At 40.6% G+C, this 19,647-nt stretch overlaps 1 protein-coding gene across 16 annotated transcripts in view; it reads right to left on the reverse strand.

Moving 5' to 3' along the window:
• Positions 1-19,647, reverse strand: part of CELF4 (CUGBP Elav-like family member 4) — a 709,508-nt gene that overhangs the window by 309,855 nt on the left and 380,006 nt on the right. For all 16 annotated transcript variants that reach the window (XR_002869810.2, XM_023944018.2, XM_023944019.2 and 13 more), the window contains exon 3: positions 6,083-6,131. Coding sequence is in view for 15 of the 16 variants with exons in the window: in XM_023944018.2 (XP_023799786.1) it covers positions 6,083-6,131 (49 nt within the window). In the remaining variant the exon portion in view is untranslated. The remainder of the gene's footprint in view (positions 1-6,082; positions 6,132-19,647) is intronic.

The raw sequence follows: 19,647 nt of genomic DNA on the forward strand, positions 1-19,647 counted from the left end.
GCCTAGGTTCTTGATTTTTCATTTTATCTTTTTTTTCTTTCATTCATGAGCTCATCATCACTTTCAATAGACTTTTTGGATAGAATATTAAGTTTATTTTTAACCAGTCATTCCTTCTCCTTACTGTCCGCACAGACATACTGCAATTCAGCACTAGTGGGTAATATTTGATATATAATTAATGGAGGAAAAGATATTTAGATTTGATGTGGGAGCATTTTTTTCAAATGCCTCCTAAAAGAAAGGTCAAAACCAGCTCACCAGGTTTGGGACAAACCTCTGGAAGAGGAGATGTATGAGACTTAGGAGGAGGTTTTGACATGGAGTGAGAAAACTTTCAAATTGCAAGAGTTGACAAGAAGGGAGAGGGATGCTCTTTAATCTGTTGTAAACACTGAGGGAAAGAAAGGAGAATATGAGGCCCTGGGTGTAGAAAATTATTTTTTCAGAGGTCTTCACTCTAGACTTCATACAATTTAAAAATGCTGCTCTACAACTAGTAATCAGTAGTACAACACTTTCAGCAAAAGCTGGGATTTATGTGTGTTGTGACCATTTCAAGTCCCTGTCTGTGCCATTCTCTACCTGAGCTACAAAAGATCAGTGTGAGCCATACTGCACTCAATGGATATGTGCTCATTGTGATCTTTTGCCCATGTCTGAGATGGGAGAACCATATAGTCTTCCTAAATAGTTTGCCAGTGCCAACTCAGTGCTTACTCCTGCTGAATGAGTGTGTAAACCATTAGAGAAAAAAAAAGAGAAAAAAGTTGAGCAGTTGAGGAAAAAGCTGTGGCAGGCCACAGAAAGGTAAATTGTATGGATTACCACCTTGGAAGATGATATTCCCTTCACCTGCTCTGCAGAATCTTGGGTGGGAAGTCTTTTTAAGGTAAACACTTGGACCCATCTAGTAAAGTATCTTCCAAAGAGCTTGATGTTACAGGCAGCAGATGTGGATCAGAACTAAGGAAGACATAAGAGCTGCAAAGGTACAACTCTGACACGTGCATAGCCCCAGAACCCAGGGCTTGCACACAGGCACAGCCCAACCTTCTGCAGGGCAGAAGAGAAGATGCTGATCTCTGTCAAGATTTCCCTCTCCTTTCTTGTCCTTAAATATCTCCTTCAGAGATTTTCCGGTCTAAAGATCTGAGAAACCAACTTACTCTTTACAAAGGGCTTCCAAGGAAGAGGGAGATCATTCCATGTGGGACTGTCATACCAGTGTGAAGCCAAATTAAGATGAAGGTAACCAGTGTTACTTGACTGCAGCACCTAAATAGGCCTAGATCTGGGTAGTACCTGGATGAAAAACTTCCTGAGAGGTTTTGGCCATCTGCACAAGCTGTGCAATTCTGATGGGTTAAATGGAAAACTAACAGCTATCAAATAGTTACTGGCACCTAGGATAGATTACTCTGCCACCCACAGCAGAGAGACAGCAAGTTAGAAACTACCTGCATGAAGTAAGAATTAGACCCAGGCTTTGGTCCCAAATGAAAACTGGGCTTAGAACATGTGGAGAGGCCATTCTGACTCCATCATCATTATTAAGTTGATGGAAGTGTATAAAAAAAAGCAGAACATTGTGCATGAGCAAGGCACACTGTTCTGCTATTAACTCAAATTCAGTTCTTGAACATTTTGCTCTGAATCCAAAACAATCCAAGACCACATCCAGGAACAGGTAGAGAAAATGCTGCAAGTTAGCTGAAATATGAAGTCCAATCCCTCCAGCTGCCAAACAGCAAAAAATGACACAGCACACACTTCCCTCAAACATGCACGAAAGATAATCTTGAAAGCACAGGCAGAAGCTTTAGCAGATTTCTTGCATGCAGAGAACACTGCAATATGATACACCACAGCCTCTCCTGTAAACCCCTTCACACCCTCTCTTCAGGACACTACACCTTTTCAATTCTAAACCACTTTCTACTTTTCCTTTCTTTAGTCCAGGAGCTTTCTATTTCTCTTCCATAAAATGCTGGAGGACCCCAAAACCACCATGGAGCACATTTTGTTAGTGACATTTACAGTGAGGCAGGGCAGCACACCGTGTGCATCTTTGCATGCTTTCCTTCACGGACCTTCCTCTGTCCTTTGAGAGGAATGTGGGAGCAGTGGAGCATCTAAGCATCACTAACGGACTGCAACTGGAGCAGCAGGAGAGTCCTTTCCTTTTAAAAAATGTTGCTGCCTGTGCAACGTAGTGGGACCTTGGGGCTGCGTTTATCATAGGTTAACCCTGCCAGCTGCAGTGAGAGTTGCCCAGTGAGAGCTGGAGATATTGTGGATGAAATAAGAAATGGCTCCAAACTTTTGCCCCAAACCACAAAACAGACTTGAGATCATTCTCCAAGTTTGAGAAACTTTAAATGATGGATATCTGCAGGCTATTTTTAGAGCTTAATATCAGACAAGGAAATGAGGAAAACCACCTCCACCAAGACGAAAATATAACAAATTCTAACAGTTTAGTTGAGATTTTTGATGTTCAGAATTTTGGTGTGTAATTCTAATTTACATCCCTAAAACTGTATTGGACTAACTAATCTCTGGCAAAGCAGTTTCCATACAGTCAAGATAAAATTTGGCCAAAACACAGGCCAATGAGGGTTTATAAGATATGCTTAATAGAGCTAGACTCAATCTGATTTTTCAGAACAAAATCTGGACTTGTTCACTTTCTATCACATTCTGTCAATTCTGTTAGTGTTAAAATCTCTATAAAATCTCAAAGGACTCTGACCTTCTCATCAGGTATTTGAATCTTCATTAAATATTTTATAGAAGGAGCACCCCTACAGAACATTTTGTATCTTCACTATGCACACACATACAAAAACAGGCAGGAATGTAAAACATAAAATCTTCCCAGTAATTTAGACTATTTCTCTAGAGAAACATATTGAGGACACATTCATTTCTTTTTCCCATGGGATTAGGCAAATGTAAATAAAGCCAGTTTTTGCTTAAAAGGTTTTCATGCTTTGTCTTGCTCGTAGTACAATATAGAGATTAACAAACAAAATAATAAACCCAGAAAAACTATTAAGGGGCACTCAGCATGTCCATTTTGGTGGGCTGACTGTAATTTTTGCCAAAGGATATGTTGAACACTTTCCCAAACTTAGATGGTTTAAATTCTAGCTCACACACACTAAATGCTAACACTCCCTTTCAGTTCAACTGAGAATTAGGACATAGGGAGGGTTAAAGACCAAAAAAATCCAGACTCCAGAACAACAGGAGAAGCTGAGTTGAATCTGGTTGAGGGAGAGAATAAATTTGTGACTCTCATCACCTTTTACTTGTGGAAAAACTTCCTGAAAAATTTGAAGATTCGTGTTTTAGCAAAATGCTATTATTTGTCCCCAAAGAAAGCACAGTCTCACTTCCTCAAAATGCTGCTCACCTTTTCCAGTAAAATCCTCCCTGCAAACTGCAGTTTCAGAGGACACTGCATTTTTTGTTAACACTGTGGCCTGGCACCAGAGTTCCTCTTAATCTAGGATGTGTATTCCCCATAATCCAGAGTGTGGACTTTGGGCAGACCAAAAACTTGTGCTGCGTGGAAGAGCTGCTTCATCTTCCGAGCCCCTCTCCTCCCCCGTGTCCCATCCTGGTACACGGACAAGGTATAATAAGCTACAACTTAAGTTTCTTTGTTGTTTAGGTTGACCTTTATCTTGCAGCCCTAATGAAGCCTTTTGATGTGCTCCTAAAATACACAGCCTCCTTTTTAGCATTCTGTTTGCTGTGCCTGCTTTAACCGGTGGGCTCTTGAAGAACGTAAGTTTTCATACAATGCCTCCCTTGGGTGCCAATTGTTCTTTTCTCCCATAGCTGCCCTTGAGTCATGCCGTCCCCAAACATCACCAGCCCAGAAGCAGCTTGTCAGTGGGGAATTAGGACAACGTGTCTTTCACACCAATGATGAGAGCACCCGCCTAGCCTCTGCATTATCACCACCCCTGACAGAAGAAATATGGGAGCAGACTGGATGGGAAAAGATGAGGTTTGTGCGAGATGGGGAGATAATTAGTTAAAAGACAATGGGGAGGGGACCATGGGTGTGATAATGTGGATTCAAGCTGCCACTGGAGCCCTTTGCAGTTCAAACCACCGCTACTGAAAGCAGCTGCTCTTAGCAAAGGGGTTTGAAAACCCTTCCCAGAAAGCCAGGCATGTGTTCTCTATTACTGATTTGCATTAAAAAAAAAAAGAAAAAAAGAAAAAAAAAAAAGAGATTGGGAGCTACATACCCTGTAGGCGCACAAAGCAAATTGGCCAGCCTAATTATTATTTTTTGGTATGTCTAATTAAATGGACAAAAGGCCCTCCCTTCACTCTCGCTGTCGGCAGGAACTCCACTGGAATGTGCATAATGTCCCCTCATTTGCCCAGGCAGCTGAGCCTTTCCGTTTTCCCCTGGGAGATTGGCATTGACAACTGCCCATGGCTTACCCAATTCTACTCAGACACAGAGCCAGATCATCAGACAGGGAGGGAAAGGGGAGGAAATTGACCTGGTTCTATTAAAAACCACTGGACAATGCTGTAGGGTGTGACATGTCTTCGTTGCAAGTCAGATATATGCCCTGGTCCTTGAATGCAGAACTTGCCAGATCCCATCAGATTCTTTTAACCAAATTTTCTCAAATTTTCTTTAGAGAGGCTCTGAGAGTGCAATATTTATCCCTGAGATTTCTGGTCTTTTTCCAGCACTCAGTTCTCCTGTTGTTCAATTATATGGCATCACAGTCCTTCCTTACAGAACCTTTCTAGACCTGTGGTTTCACCAGCCTGTAACACAATTCCTTTAACTACAAGCTACGTACAAAGTCTTCCAATGACTTGAGTCACTGGAGAGTTTCAGCCTCACACTGACACAGGCAAAGTCCCTGAAATCCACAGCTTTCAAATGAAAAGAGAGAGAACATGGTGCCTTTTGTCTGTGAGGCATTTTTCTCCTTTTAAGTAGCTGCTGCCAGAGATTTCCACTAATGCCAGCACAAAGATAGTCATCCTACAAATGAAGAAGAGTTTATATTTATGGTGGAAATTGAAGAGTTTTCAGACATAGAAGAGCCACATCATTACTAAATGACAAAATCTACTCCCACATTTATCTGATACATAAGCACTAGAGGTTTTTATGGAAAAGATGAGGAAAAGGCTCTCTATTCTTCTCACAAAAAGATAGGGATGGAGAGGAAGAGAACATGTCATTATATATATATGTATGTGTATATATATAAATGTACAGATACAAGAAAAAAATAGCAGGATGGTAATTTATCCAGCATAACAGACCATCTCACACTCTCTCAGTGATCTGTGTGTTTGATCTGACAAACAGGCTCCTATTAGAAGAATACGGTGAAGTATCACCACATCAGTTCAGGTAAAAAACCTTTTACAGGAAACACCTCATCACTGGTGATCTATTGAACAATCACTTAACAAAGCCTTCCAAATCCACTGTGTAGAATGGAAAAGCAAAATACCAGCTCCTGATTTCAGCTACACCTGTGCAAATCCTGAATAACTCCCTGGGTCTGAGAGAAGTCTTCAGTTTCCACAACAGGTTTATCCACATAAGCTGATACAGGTGCAGAAAACTCCGCCAGCTCAGAGTTTGCTTTTTCCAGACGTAGAGTTGCTTCAGTGCAAGCAGAAACAACATGGTTAGAGAAACCATAAAATATCTGCTTTATCCTAACCAAATTAAACTCCTTTACAGCTCAGGCTGGCAAAGGTCTGAAAAAAACCCTCCATTGTTGTCCACTGCTGTTAAACTTTGTTAAGTCAGTGTCTGATGCTTCAGTTCTTAACGAGGCAGTTATTTGTTTCTCAGGCTATCACTGGCACCTGCCTGCCTTTTAAAATCAAATAATAATTGAATATGAGGAAAGTGTGACGAAGTAAAGGAGATTTAATAAAGAGAATCTTTGCTGCGGAGGGAATTTCTTTGGCAGTGATTACGTTACTAATTGATCAGCACATTGCCTGAGAGAAGCCAGAGACAACAATTATATTTAGCACTGTGGCTGAAAGCAATGCAGTCAACTACCTCCTCGGCTTTCGCTGTCCGCTGGCTTCACCTGGATCGGTCTGTTCATCTGTAAGGAAGAACAAAGACAGGCATGTAATTAATGGAGGAGTCAGACATTCATATACAGAGGCTTGCTTTGCTTCTTTACTGCGCGTCATAATTAGCACCAGTATTTACTCCGCAAGGGGGGGAAAAAAGCAATTAGTAAACAAAGAACTAACCATGGAGTGCAGGCTGCAGCTTGGTCTGAGGCAAATAAATCAGTGCCACTCCTCTTACCTGACAGTGGCTTTGTTGAATCACATTGGGAGAGGGATCTGACTCATTTCACACAGGTCATGAAATTTTAAACGTCACTTTTAAAATTTCTAATAGTTTCCTCTGGAAACACTGGTACGTGAGAGAAAAAGTGCCTTGTCAGAATATCAGGATCAGTGAAACTTAAATTGCAAAAATTTCTTGAGATTGGCATGGTGAAAAGGAAATTGAAATACTAATTCCACTTCTACTGTTAGCTCAGTAGGATATTCATGTGTAACATGCAGCCTCCATTTCAAACTTGGGGAGAGGGATTTGGGTCTTATTTATCCACATGCTTCAGGAGTGCTGCATACTGAGAATTTTCTGGGAGTTGAGGACCAGATGTTCTTCCTATTGCTTTTTCACATATCCTTTTCCTTCCTCATATCACAATATATGTAAGTTTAAAAACCTTGCCACTGTGCTGTGAATAGGTTTTCTGTTATTCAAATTATCCCTCTCACTCAACAAAATCATTTGGGACCATCAGTATCCCCAGAGCTTCTCACTCCCAGGAGAGAGGGCAACAGATGCTCACAATGTTCTTCACTGGCAGTCCCTAACATGACTGTTCATGGGTGCCTGAAGAACAGGGATGAGGATATACCACTCCTGTCAACAGCCAGAGGTGCAGATTGGACCAGAACCAGCTAAGAATTTAATCTGAAATCCCCTCCCTGCCTCATACTCCTTGTCACACACAGCAATCAATACCCCATACAGATGGACTATTCAGAATATCTTTCTATGTGTGACCACCTCTGAGCAGAATGAAAATATCTTTTTTGATTTGTCAGCCAACAAAGAAAGTACACGTTCAAACAAGCATCACAAGGAGCATGAGGTCAGAAGGCAATAGGAATCTCCTAACATATGTCTTCCCAAAAAAGTCAGACCACAAATTGGCTGATGAGTGTCACGGGATGCCTTCAGGGAATAATATCCATCTCTTATTTGTGGCTAATCACGGTTGGGCAGCAAGGATATTAGTTTATTTCACCTCTTTTTTCTTTTTTTTTTTTTTTGCCTAATTTTTGCCTTTTTATTTTTTATTTTTTTGGAAAGTGCTTCATAATAACTTAGATTTATTCTAATTGCTTTACACACATATTTAGTAATAACAAGTTATCAAGCTGGCTGACAAGTAGGTTAAGATGATGAAGAGCCTAGCAGATCCTGCTGTATTGCTGTCTCCAGAGGAAAATGTACTTATCCATAAACTGACTGCAGCTAGACTCACACTCTGGAAGAGAAGGATCCATGGCTACAGATGCTACTGAGCAGTTTCTGCTCTTCCCTATGCCTGTATCATCCAACAAAATCCAGACAGCTGAAGTGTTAAAACCAACAAAGAAAGGTAAGAATTAAACATTGTATCAGCCCTTGCTTCTGCCACTGCAGAGACCTGTTGCTCACATGGGTACCACAGGATATTAGCAGGGCAGGGGTGATACACGGAGCATCAGCAGGACAGATATCCTGCCACAGGGCTCCTTGACACCCGTGTGAGCAGCTAGCTCACACGCATTCAAAGAGCTGACATCAGACAGGTGAGGAGAGTATGTAACTCCAAATGTACAGAAAGTGTAAATTTAAGCCATTCTTAAGCTTGGTGTTTGAGACATGAACAGCCTTTTGCAGTGCCAGTTCCTCCCTATTGTTCTCTGCCTGTCCCTCTTTGCATTTAGACTTAGCTGAGATGATCCCTGTCTTTGTTCTCATGTGCAGGACAATGAAGCCAAATTACCCAGCTGCTTCCCTCAGCTGCCCAACCTCTGACTCTTGGTGTTGGCAGCAGGTTGGTGTTGACCATCCATGTACCAGTGTCTGACTGAGACCTGGTTACTTCCAACACTTGCATCCTTATTACAAATTATGGGTTCCTGATGTGGACCCTACGGCTAATCCAACTCCTATGGTCAGGGGAGGGGGGTCAGTGGTCCCTGGTGCTCATTCCAAGACAAGCAGAACCTGCATCCCAAGCAGTCAGTGAGAGAAATAGCCACAGAAGCCAGGAATTTATGGCAGGTGTGCAGAATTCAGCCTTGGGAGGCAAAGTCTGGAGTCCAAATGGACACAGCCTTGAGGTGCAGAACATCCATAAATCTACCCACATAGGTACTGATCTGAAGCATGCTAAAATCCATGAAAACTTGCACTGAGCTCAAGTAACTTTTGGATCCAACCTTGAAAAAATCTACAGACTTCATCCTTCTTTTTGAGTTGAATGAAGTGAGTTTATACAAGGCAGAGGACATTATCAGACCCTTTGGCAAAAATGAAAGGAATCAAGTATTTGTTTGGACTTTGATTGTTTTTTTTTTGGTTTGGTTGTTCTGGGTTGCTTTTTTGGGTTTTTTTTGTTTGTTTGTTAATTTATTTTGTTTTGTTTTTGGTGTTTTTGCTGTTATTGTTTTTGTTGTTATTGTTTCTGTTTTTCTGAGCTTGAGGAGTGAGAAAAAATAAGTCAATCCCAAAGAAAGATAAAAAATAGAGTGAAGGAACAAGCATCCAACAAAGGAAGAAAAAACTGGGGAAATTAATAAGTAAAAGGCTAGTGTAATTTAATGTACACTATGATTTATACACTTGACAATTTCTTTATAGACCAAAGAGAAAGTGCTGCCTGAACGGAGCCCATAATACAAATTGAGATCATCTTGACATGAAAGACACCAATTATAGGGAGAAACACTGAGAGGAAAATAATTAAGTTTCCTTTCTCCATCTATGGATTTTTTTTTTTTTTCTCACAGACACTCTGGGAGGAAGGACTTGTCACAGGAACCAGAAAAGGGCTAAGTGGGGAAATAAAATGGCAGAACTTCCTCAGTCTGGGGAAATGCTTTCCTGGGGAGAAGGGAATTCAGATATTCAAGTTCCCTGCTTATTTTTTTTTCTGGAAATTGCCATAAATTAAGTGGTATGAAACCAAAGTTTATACCCCAAAATGCAGCCTTCTGAAGAGTGTTTGGGTAAATACTGAAATGGACAGCTTTAATATCTGTCCTGTCCTGGTGTATCCTGAGAGTGTGACAGGAGAAAGAATATTTGCCAGACAGAAAATCTGATTAATACAATCTAGAAATCAACTTGGGGTCTGTAGAATTACAGATATGGCTGTAAGGTGTTATTGAAACCTGTCACTGGAGGGCTTCAAAAATTATTTGGCTACATGGGAAAAAACCTAGGGCAGGCTGACCCAGCATCTGAACTGGTAGAAGGAGTGAGTGTTCTCTGTTAGGCTTTCCTGTAGGATGTTCTACGTTCCTGTCCTTTCAATGGTCCTTCTTTCCTCTGCTCATGGGTGCCCTTTGTGCTCTCATTTGAAATATGACCATGCCTCCTTGTTCTGTGTTATCCCTGTTGGGATACCACTCAGAAAGGAGTAAACTGTTTTACTATTTGTTAGTCTCAAAAGCATTTCTCTCCTCTTTAAATTCTCTACCATCCTTTAAGACCTGACTAAATTTTTTTATTCTCTCCATAATATGGAGATGTCTGACTTTATGGTACCAGAATGCTCTATAGTTATAAAACCATTATAAATCAGGACAATGTTTATCCTCATTCATGATTCAGAGTCCCATTTGGCCAGGAATTTACTTTGAAGTGCTTTGCTCGACTACAATTTTGTAGCAAAGATGTGCTGAGGACCACTGAGACACAAAGATTTAGGCAAGAGCCAAATAATTTAATTTGGATCTCTGGTTACATATATAGGCACAGTCTTCAAAGAAGTGGTGAGAGAGAGGCACACCAGAGTTTTAGTCACAACTGTGCTCCCTCTGTGGAGTCAGGAAAAGCCTGTGGCTCAGGCTCCCCATCTGTTCTGGGAAGAAGTACCACTGCAGCTGTGTGTAAGCCTATTTCAGGAAAAGGGGTTGTGTGTCCTTTTCCCACAAATGCCATAAATATTTGTGTTGATGGTGGAGCTAGAACTTCATGTGCATCACACTTCTCATTTTCCTGTGATTCATTGCATGTTCCTCTCTGCTGAATATCACTTTTACTATCACCTTTTCAAACCTTAGGCAAGGTGATCATACTTGATATTCTTCATATCCTTAATTTTGGATTGTCCTTCCTTTTTTTTTTTTTTTGCCAAAAAACAGCCCATCCAAATTATGCCAGAAGTCACCGTCTCACACCAAATTGCCACTGCCCCACCTACCCCCACCCCAATTCTCCCAGCAAGTAGAAACACAACATCATTTTTCATGTCCAATTACAGCCACTGTGGTGCCACTGTTAAAAGACAGCGCAGGTACCCCTGTCAAAAAGGGTTTGAGTTACAAGAAGCGATGAATTATAGCAAGCCCTTTTTCAATTCTCCACAGAAATGAAATGTCAGAGCTTGCTGCTGTATTTTTCTCAGCACCATCAGCTACAGGCCACTGCAGGAATTAGACAGGGGACAGACGCTTTTCCGCATCATGATTTTTCTTTTCCTAAGGTTGTCGTTTTTTTTTCCCCCCCACAAACCTTTTTCTGCTCCCTCTGGCTTTGATATTAATTTAGAGCAGGTAGAAGGATCACCTGGGAAAGAAGAGTAGGAAGAAGAGACAGAGGATTTCTCACTGTCTCCATCTTTCTTCCTCTCACTGTTCCTGCTATCCTTTTCCTTCTTTTCTCACCCACGTTTTCATTGCTCATCAATGTACCTTGTGTTTTCAAGTAGATCTAAAACTCTACTTGAGAATGAACAGAGATAAAAAAAAAAAAGAAATGGGAAAAAAAGAAACCCTGAAAAATATGGAGATATCCTGAACAGCTTAAAATGTGCTCTGAGACAGGAAGAAAAAATGAAAAATGAGTAGATTACTGAAGATGAATTAAATGCCACTAATAGTTAGGAAGATCATGACCAAGAAGACAGGTATGTTGGAGATAATCTGCTGGTTGTGCTTAAAGTTGATGTCATTTCAGGAGATAAAAAGTTATTCTAGAGCTTGTATGCTTTATAGGACCATGGAAGAATATTCTGGTGATCATCTAAATAATAATAATAATAATAGTAATAGTAGTAATAATAATAATAATAATAATAATAATAATAATAATAATAATAATAATAATAATAATAATAGTTTCACTGTCCTTAGATGTCTCAAAAAAAATTGAATACTCCTTGAGGACATACTGGGGGCTTTGGTTTGTATCAAAAACCATGATGAAAGGATTTCTGCTGCTCAGGTTTCCAGAATTTTCCAAAGAATGTAGAAAAGGAAGAAGTGCTAACCCCTGACAAGGCCTGTTTCCAGCTCTCTGCTGGGTTTCTGTGTGATTCTGGACACATCATTGCATCTGTCTCTTTCTCAGCTTTTTATTCTACATAAGGATATCATCATGTATTATGAAGATGGTTGATGGAAAAAAAAGTATCTAAATTCTGGTTTCAAACAAACTAACAAACTTCTAATCATTTCTATGCTTGAATTATATGGACAGACATAATAGCAAGTACCAAACTCTTCATGCTCAGTGCTGTTGTGTTTAGTATTGTTCAGGCATCAGCCCCCTAAATCAATGATGAAACTCAGCTGAAACCTAATCATGAAGGATGCCACCTAGCAGGTCTTCGCAAATGTTAATTGGGCACTCCTACATCTCTGTAGTTGCTGGTTAACTTCATGAAAAAAAAAAAAAAACCATCCTAGAGCAACTTCTTCCCTAAAAATAATATTAGTTCTTGATGGTCTCATGACATATGATGTCATCAGCTCAGATGTTAATTGGAGCTAGGAATAGTTTAACACCTGCTCTGAAAATTTCAGAAAATATGTTTACTATTTATTTCTTTGGTGCAACAAGATTTTCTTTTTAAAATCTCTCTCCAAAACACTATGAAGAATTACATTTTACCATTTCTGCCAGCAGAATCTGCCATGAGTCTTTTTTGAGTCTGCCATGTGCACAATAGTAATTCCTCTGAATTCAATGCAGCTATTTATGTGAGCAAAGGTATTGGCAGGAATGTGTTTGTAGGAGTGGGTCATAATTTTTAAAGCATTGAACAAAATCTGCCCTGATAGAGGGCCCTAAGGAAATGCAAAGTATATCAGTGTCAAAGTTGGAAAAGCCAGGAAAATCACCTACAATTGAATTGTGTATGTGTAATTGCAAAGTTCAAGTAAATCACTCTGTACCTGATTCTGAGTGACATAATTGAATTACAGTGATCTAAACTAGATAGCCATAAGCATGAATCCAAAGCAATCTCCTTTCTCTGAAGAAAAACAACAAAGTCAGGGCTCAGGTGCTCAGCTCATGGAAATTTCTCCAAAAGCTACAGAATCTGGAAGGTTTCTTCTCCACAGTTTAGCTGTGCAAGTAGACTCCTGTATTTGTCTATTTCAGCTGTAATACATAGAGAAATCTATCCCCATGGGAATAGGGGTAAGTGTCGTGTTTGCATGGGTTGATGTGTAATTACACATTAACCACATTTACTGTGGGCACTCCAGATTGATACAATGTTGGATTAATGAAAGAATAAGGAAGGGAAGTATTTTAGAAAGTGTTTAAGAAAACAAATCAAACTAAATCACATAGGTTTACCTTGCTTGTAATGCATTTCCTCTGAAATGACTATCCCAAACCTCATTTTGGTAAAGGACTCTTAACTCCTTCCCACCACCCTCTTCCCCACCTGTTGAGATGTGCCATGGATATGCACACCAACAGATGAGAAGACCTGAAATGGCAATGTGTGAAATATGAAAAAATACCCACTGAAGGGTCTGACCTTTCCAAATCAGTCAATGTTCTGGTGCCTACCCCTGAGAATGATCGCTACCGGCCATCCCTGCTCTCTGAGAGTGTTTTCTATATATCATATAAAAAACATTATAACCCATCTGTCTGACTATTGATTCATCTTTCTCCTTTTCTCCTGTGTACAGATGAACCTAGAGGGGCTCCAGTTCAGTTCATGCTCACGTTCACAAGTCTGCAGCTCCAAACACAAAACTTCTTCCTCACAGAACAGTTTTGAGTTTGAAGAAACTACAGATCTTGTAGTAATAAGCAAATAGAGGCTTTCCAATACAAAAAATAATTTGGTTTGTTCCTGGGGTAGCTGAGCATGTAGTGTTCAATCTTATGGTGTCTCTGGTTTTAAATGAAGTGGTGTGGGGTAAAGGGAGAACTCAGTCTTCAGCATGTTTGAGGACAAAATGCAGGATGCTTGGAATGAAGCCCCATTTTCCAAAATGAGAGAGGCAGGACTGACTTTTTGCTTCTTCTTTTTATTTATTTTTTAGTATTCATATCTTATAAATATTGTTTCATATGCAAATCTGTATGTGAATGAGACAGCAGGAGAATCCTGTAAAGTTTTGGGCAGTCACACTGTAAAAATGGTGTTCAACAGGTCTATTTTCACTCACTAGACTGTGCTGCCACACAGAACCTTAGTGACTAAGGACAGAAAGATGATGTCCTGATCACCCAGATGGGTGTTTATTGCACCCATGGATCTTGCTTGGCTCCTGCACTTGACCTTTCTTTCCTGGAAACGAAGGGTGTCTTGTGGATGAAGATGTTTGAAAATGTGTCTGTAGCCCCAGCCCCCTCACATGAATGAGAAGTCCCTGAACACTTAGTGAGTACTCTCCAGCATGTAAAGAGTACCAGGACTGGCCCTCTGGTCATGCTAAGCTACATAGAAAGGTCTATTTCTATGTGTATCCTGACAGCAGATGTATAACTCTTGAATGAACATGCTGCTCATTAAATCTCATTCCCTGCTGATACAATGAGCAACCACAATGTGAAGTTCTGTTCATAAACACATCAAATTCTAATATAAAACTAAGTCAGTCTTTTGCTGGCCTTTCCTCCCTTCCTCCCTAGTATCAGTAGGGAAAATTCTTCCACAATCCCATCTTCTAATTTCCCTCTTGAGTTTATTTCAAGATAATTTGAATCCAAATTTGTGCCCATACACTTTCTATTGAAAATCATTCTTCTCTATCCCTAACTTTTTCAATTGTATTTAACAATACAAACTTAGCATGTATTGAGTTGAAAAAGACCTCATTCTCTTTCAGCCTAGGCACTGTGATCCCAAACTCCTTCAAGGCAGACCGACAGCATAGTTATAGAATGATGGAATCATTAATGTTGGAGAAGACCTCTAGGATCACCAAATACAACTGCTAATACAACACTAACAAGCCCACCACTAAACCATGCCCCTAGATGCTCCATCTACAAGTTTTTTTAACACTTCCAGGGATGATGGCTCCACCACTTCCCTTGGCAGTCTGCTCCAATGATTGACCACCCTTTTGGTAAAGAAATTTTTCTTAACAACCAACTTCAATGTCCCCTAGCACAACTTAGAGCATTTCCCCTTGTCCTGTCACTTGTTACGTGGGAGAAGATATCAACCTCCACCTGGCAATGATCCCCTTCCAATTTTAGAGTGACAAGGTCTCCCCTGAGCTTCCTCTCCTCTAGGCTGAGCACTCAATGTCCCCCAGCATATGAAGGCAGTCCATCATCACAGCATTTAAATGAGTGATGAGAACACGTGCTGAGGGTCCTGGATCAGTGTGTGTTCAGCTAAGGTGTTTTCAATTGTGGATCTGCCTCTGCCTGCACCTCCCAGCCGAAAGCTCCCCCTCAGACCTCACATCCCAGGTCCCATAGGTGCTCTTGGTGTTATTCTGCTGCTGTCTGTTGGGCAGGTGGGGTGTTCTCTGCATGTGGGGAACACCATGGTCACACAGAGCCCAGGGGATGACTTGGCAAGGACACGGGCAGGACAGCAGTCAGGTCAGAGAGACAGTTGTACTGCTGAAGGCATTGTAGACATAACCCTTGTTCCCTCACTAGGAGATGAACATCTGCTCTTGTCTCTCCCTTACCCTGAGCCCATGACCTCTGGCTATTGGAACTTTCCTGCTGTGCTCTTCCCTCACTGGGGTTTATCTCTTCTTCTGAAGCAAGACCCAAATGTTGCCTTTGCCACTAATGGTTGCTTGGCTTGACTCTGCAGACTTTAGGCAAGGCCAAGCTCCATTGACTTCAGTGCTTTGAGTGCAAAAAGACCTTGGCCACCTTCCATCCAAGAAGATTAGACCTTCTGTGCTTGTAGCTTTGTATGCCTGGCCACAAAGATAAGAACCACAGCCAGCCCTTTTGCCTGTGGAGAAATGCTTTCCACAGCACTGCCATTTAACAAACAACTGAGTAAGCTGTGTAAATTAACTAGCTGCTTTCACCCACTGCCAGGACCATGAAATACAGGCTCTCTCACTGATCTAAATGTGCAGGTAGCTTCAGAGCATGACTTTAAACACAGCCTCCCCAAGAACTGAAAGAGGTTCTCACCAGGTTAACACTGCAAGCTGGGTTTAACTTGGTACTGGGCTAGATGCATCATGAGCCAGAAAGTGTTTTTCCTCCACCACTGGTCCTGCTTTCAAGGCTAGTGTGTTCACTCTCTTCCTCCTACCCTAATTTCCCTTTTTCCAAAGGTTAAAGCCACCTGCTTGGTACAGTATAACAGAGAGCAGACCATTACCTGAGTTCTGGACCACAGGAGGCCCAGACCTAAAGCTATTACAAGTACAATGCCCTGGCATTTCTGAAGCACAAGAGCTTCCAAGGTTTATCCCTATTCTATGCAGGTGTTATGGTTGTGCTCTCCTTTCAGTTTTATTAACAAACAAATAAAGTTTAATATTTTTTTTCTAGACAGCCTGAAACAAGTTACATTTGAGCAGAAGAGCCCCCAGCAGCCATGCCACCTTATCCACTGACTTGTCTAAGCTGGTTTGAAATCACACTTCAAATTAGATGTGTGAACACTTTGTTCTGATGATAAGCCCCTTTAGCTGTGCACTGGATCAGGGCTGCAGCTCCTGAGCTGGCAAAAGGAAAATAAAAAATAATTTTACAAAAAAGAAAACAAACAAGGAAAGACTCAGAGGAAGAATAAGATTATCTTAATCTTGATAGTGCCCCTTTAGAGAAAATCTTCTGTGAAGGGACTTAAGAGTATTAACTTTTTCTTCTGCCCTCCTTCACAGCTAGGAAATGCATACAGTGTGATTTTAAGCCCATCCAGATGCTCAAGTTAGTCCTCAGTTTCTATAAGCAAATGAATAAGCACAAGCTGGAACCTTGCAAATTTTAGTAGAGCCGTCAAAAAGGGGAAAACCAAAAATCCATAGGTTCCCAAATATTTTTTGAATTGGGAAAAGCATGGAAAGCTTGAAAAGACCCCAAACACTGAAACAAAACCCCAAAATCATTCCGTGTTTCAGACTCTCAGTGCAATTCTCTGTACCAGTTTTAGGTATCAGGCCCTCCAGTGCAAAAGGAGCTACCTCTCACTCCCATCTATGTATAACTGGTATCATCTGGTCCTATGTTTTGACAATTATCTGTAACATAATTACCAGACTGATGAGTCTCGCTGATTAATTATGCCATCCTTCAAAGTTGATCTGGGTACTTAAAATAAACAAACACCCTGGTTGGGTAACAAAGGTGATTTTCTCCCTCTGTTGCAGGCAACAAAGGCTAGCAAGCTCATTCCACTATGTAGGGATGTGGTCAGAGACTCACAGAGATTGGTTTCTGATCTGTCATTCATTTGGAGCTGCTTCTCCTCTGGTCCCTGACCGCACCCTGCCTTCCCCCCCCTCCTGAATGATAAATATTTCCCCTCTGCTGAGAGCTATCCAACAAAATTAGTGTCTGATACTAATGCTTCACTGATGCTGTCCTCCTCTAATTATGCCTAAATATTGCCTTTCTTTCTTTTCTGCTTTGAACAACCACTTTTTTCTTTTCCTTTCTGTTTTTTTTTTTTTTTTTTTTCTTTGCATCAACATGTACCAAAGCATTAAACAAGACATTCCATTAATTTCTTCATCATCATAACTTAAGCCTGGGACATACCCTTTAAATATTCATTCAGCTATGAAAACTGGGCATTAAAATTTTAATAATGTCAAGCTCATTTGAACTGAGCTCCTGGGGGACTATTACGATACAATTAGAATAAATATGATGATTGATTTGGTGTAAAGGTTCACCTGTCCACATGTGTTAGTGGCCAGAAGCAGCGTGCCACCTCTGGCACCACAGCCAATAGCTCCAAGTTATTTAAAGTTATTTACTCCCTCCCTCATCACCCCCATTCCCACTTGCTTGAGAGCTTGACCCCCTCACTCCCTCACACAGAATGCCCAGCTTGGATTAAGCTGGAAGAGGCAAAGCAGAGGGGCATCACTAGGAACTGCATCCAGCAGCACTCTCCTCCTTCCACCCCCTGCTTGTGCTTTGGCTGACGAGGGAGCGTTGTTCAGACACCAACGAGTTCAGCTATAAACTTTCATGGTTTGGCCATGAACCTTTTGCAGTGTGTGCGTCTGAGCTCCTGGGCTCTGCTGCTCCTGGGTAGATGGGCAGCAAGCCCTAAGCAACACTGACGTGTCTGAACCAGCTCAGAGGAGAACAAGGATTGTCCTTCCTAGCAGGATCTGTCCGAAATCACAGCGCAGAGAGAGTCTCTGAGGGGATGCTGAGAGTAAAAAAAAATGCAGAGGGGGAAACTGAGCAGGACATCACACTGCTTAAGGAGGCTTCTGTTTCAAATGCAGGATGTTCTCAAATGCACAGGCAGATAATTAAAAGATTTTGGTCCACTGGGTGCTGAGCATATTTGAAAATTTGGGCCAGATTGTACTTTCTCTCTCTGCAGTGTGAATTGGGTGCTACATGGTGTAAATATGAAAGGAGATAAAATGGAGCCATCACCACTGAGAACAATCATAGAGCTTTTTTTTTTTTTAAACATCTACTTTAAATAAACTACTCATTAATTCTTCGAATAAGGGCAAAATGCAAACCTCTCTGCATTTAAAGGTAACCCTGATCCAACCCTGCTTGCAAGCACTGCCAGAACCTCTAGCTTTTGGGGCTTTACAATCAGTCTCCTGACATATGGTGCTTCCCTTAAATCTTCAGCTTCTGGACCTGAGCAACTTTTTAACAAGAATTTTAATTACAAAATAAAAGGAAAACCTTAATGCTCAACATATCACTCAAAGAAAACACTCAAAGAAAAAAAAAATTGAAAATAAATTTTCTCATATTTATATTATCTTATCATGCAAGATTGCTTGAGATAATTTATGGTGATGCATCTTTATGGTTGGCAATGTTAATTATTAGAAACATTATTTGATTTTCATTGGTTTCAACTTCTTTTTTCCTCTTAGTATTTTGCTAAAAGTATAAACTGATCCAGAATCTGTCTCTTTCTTTTTCAAATTCAAACAAAGTAAAGCTCCTTTTCCAATTTATTTCTTTATTTCTGTAGTATTTATTTCATCTTTATTTTTGTAGTATTTAGTTTTAATATTAACTTTTAGCAATACTTTGCTGTTATTTACTTTTACAGTCCTACCCCTACCCCTTCTAAAAAAAAAAATAAAAAATTAACTCAACCCATTGCACATTACAATATGGAGACAATAAAGGGAGAAAATGGTCACTTGGTGTTGATTTTCTCTGAAGGAAATAGCAATTTGGGAAACCTTCTTACTGTGAATGCAGACTGTGGAAAGATATGGCCTTTTATGCTTTTCCGAAGTCTATTACCTATCATCTCCTTCCCCACTAAGTTTCCTCCATGGAAAAAGGGGTTAGACAGTAATCTTTACCTTCAGGGCCCATTGTGAGGATTAATTAGATACTATTCCTGCAAAATTGTAAAGTTTTAAGATGCTATATGAGCTCTCACTGTTATTATAACATGCCATACCTGCATAACGTCTACCACTGCAATATTACCCCTTGGTTGTTCAAGACTACAGAACTGCTGCTTCTAATTGAGTTAATGGCTTCATAGGTTGGTAATTTAATAAAACAGACTGCTTAAACCAGCAAGGTTTTGATTAAATGGGGTGTGTGCAAAGGGGAATTTATATTTGTTAGAAGCTCTATGAATCCAAGGTAGAAGGCACGGAAAATGCTGGTATAAAAGTCCCTTACACAGAGAGGAAGGGAGGACAGAGCTGAAAGCCATGGAATCATGGAAAATCTCGAGTTGTAAGAGACCTATAATGATCACTGTAGTGTACCTAACACTTGTCTATATGACTTGGAGCATTGTTTAGATGCTCCTTTAACTATGACAGGCTTGGTGCTCTTTTGAGCCTGTCCCAGTGACCAGACACCCACCTAGTGAAGAACCTTTTCCCAGAGTTTAGGCTGAACTTCCCCAGACACAGTTTTATTCCATGAGGGAGCTAGGA

This window comes from Cyanistes caeruleus, chromosome Z, assembly GCF_971803275.1.
Source record: "Cyanistes caeruleus chromosome Z, bCyaCae1.hap1.1, whole genome shotgun sequence".
Taxonomy (NCBI): domain Eukaryota; kingdom Metazoa; phylum Chordata; class Aves; order Passeriformes; family Paridae; genus Cyanistes; species Cyanistes caeruleus.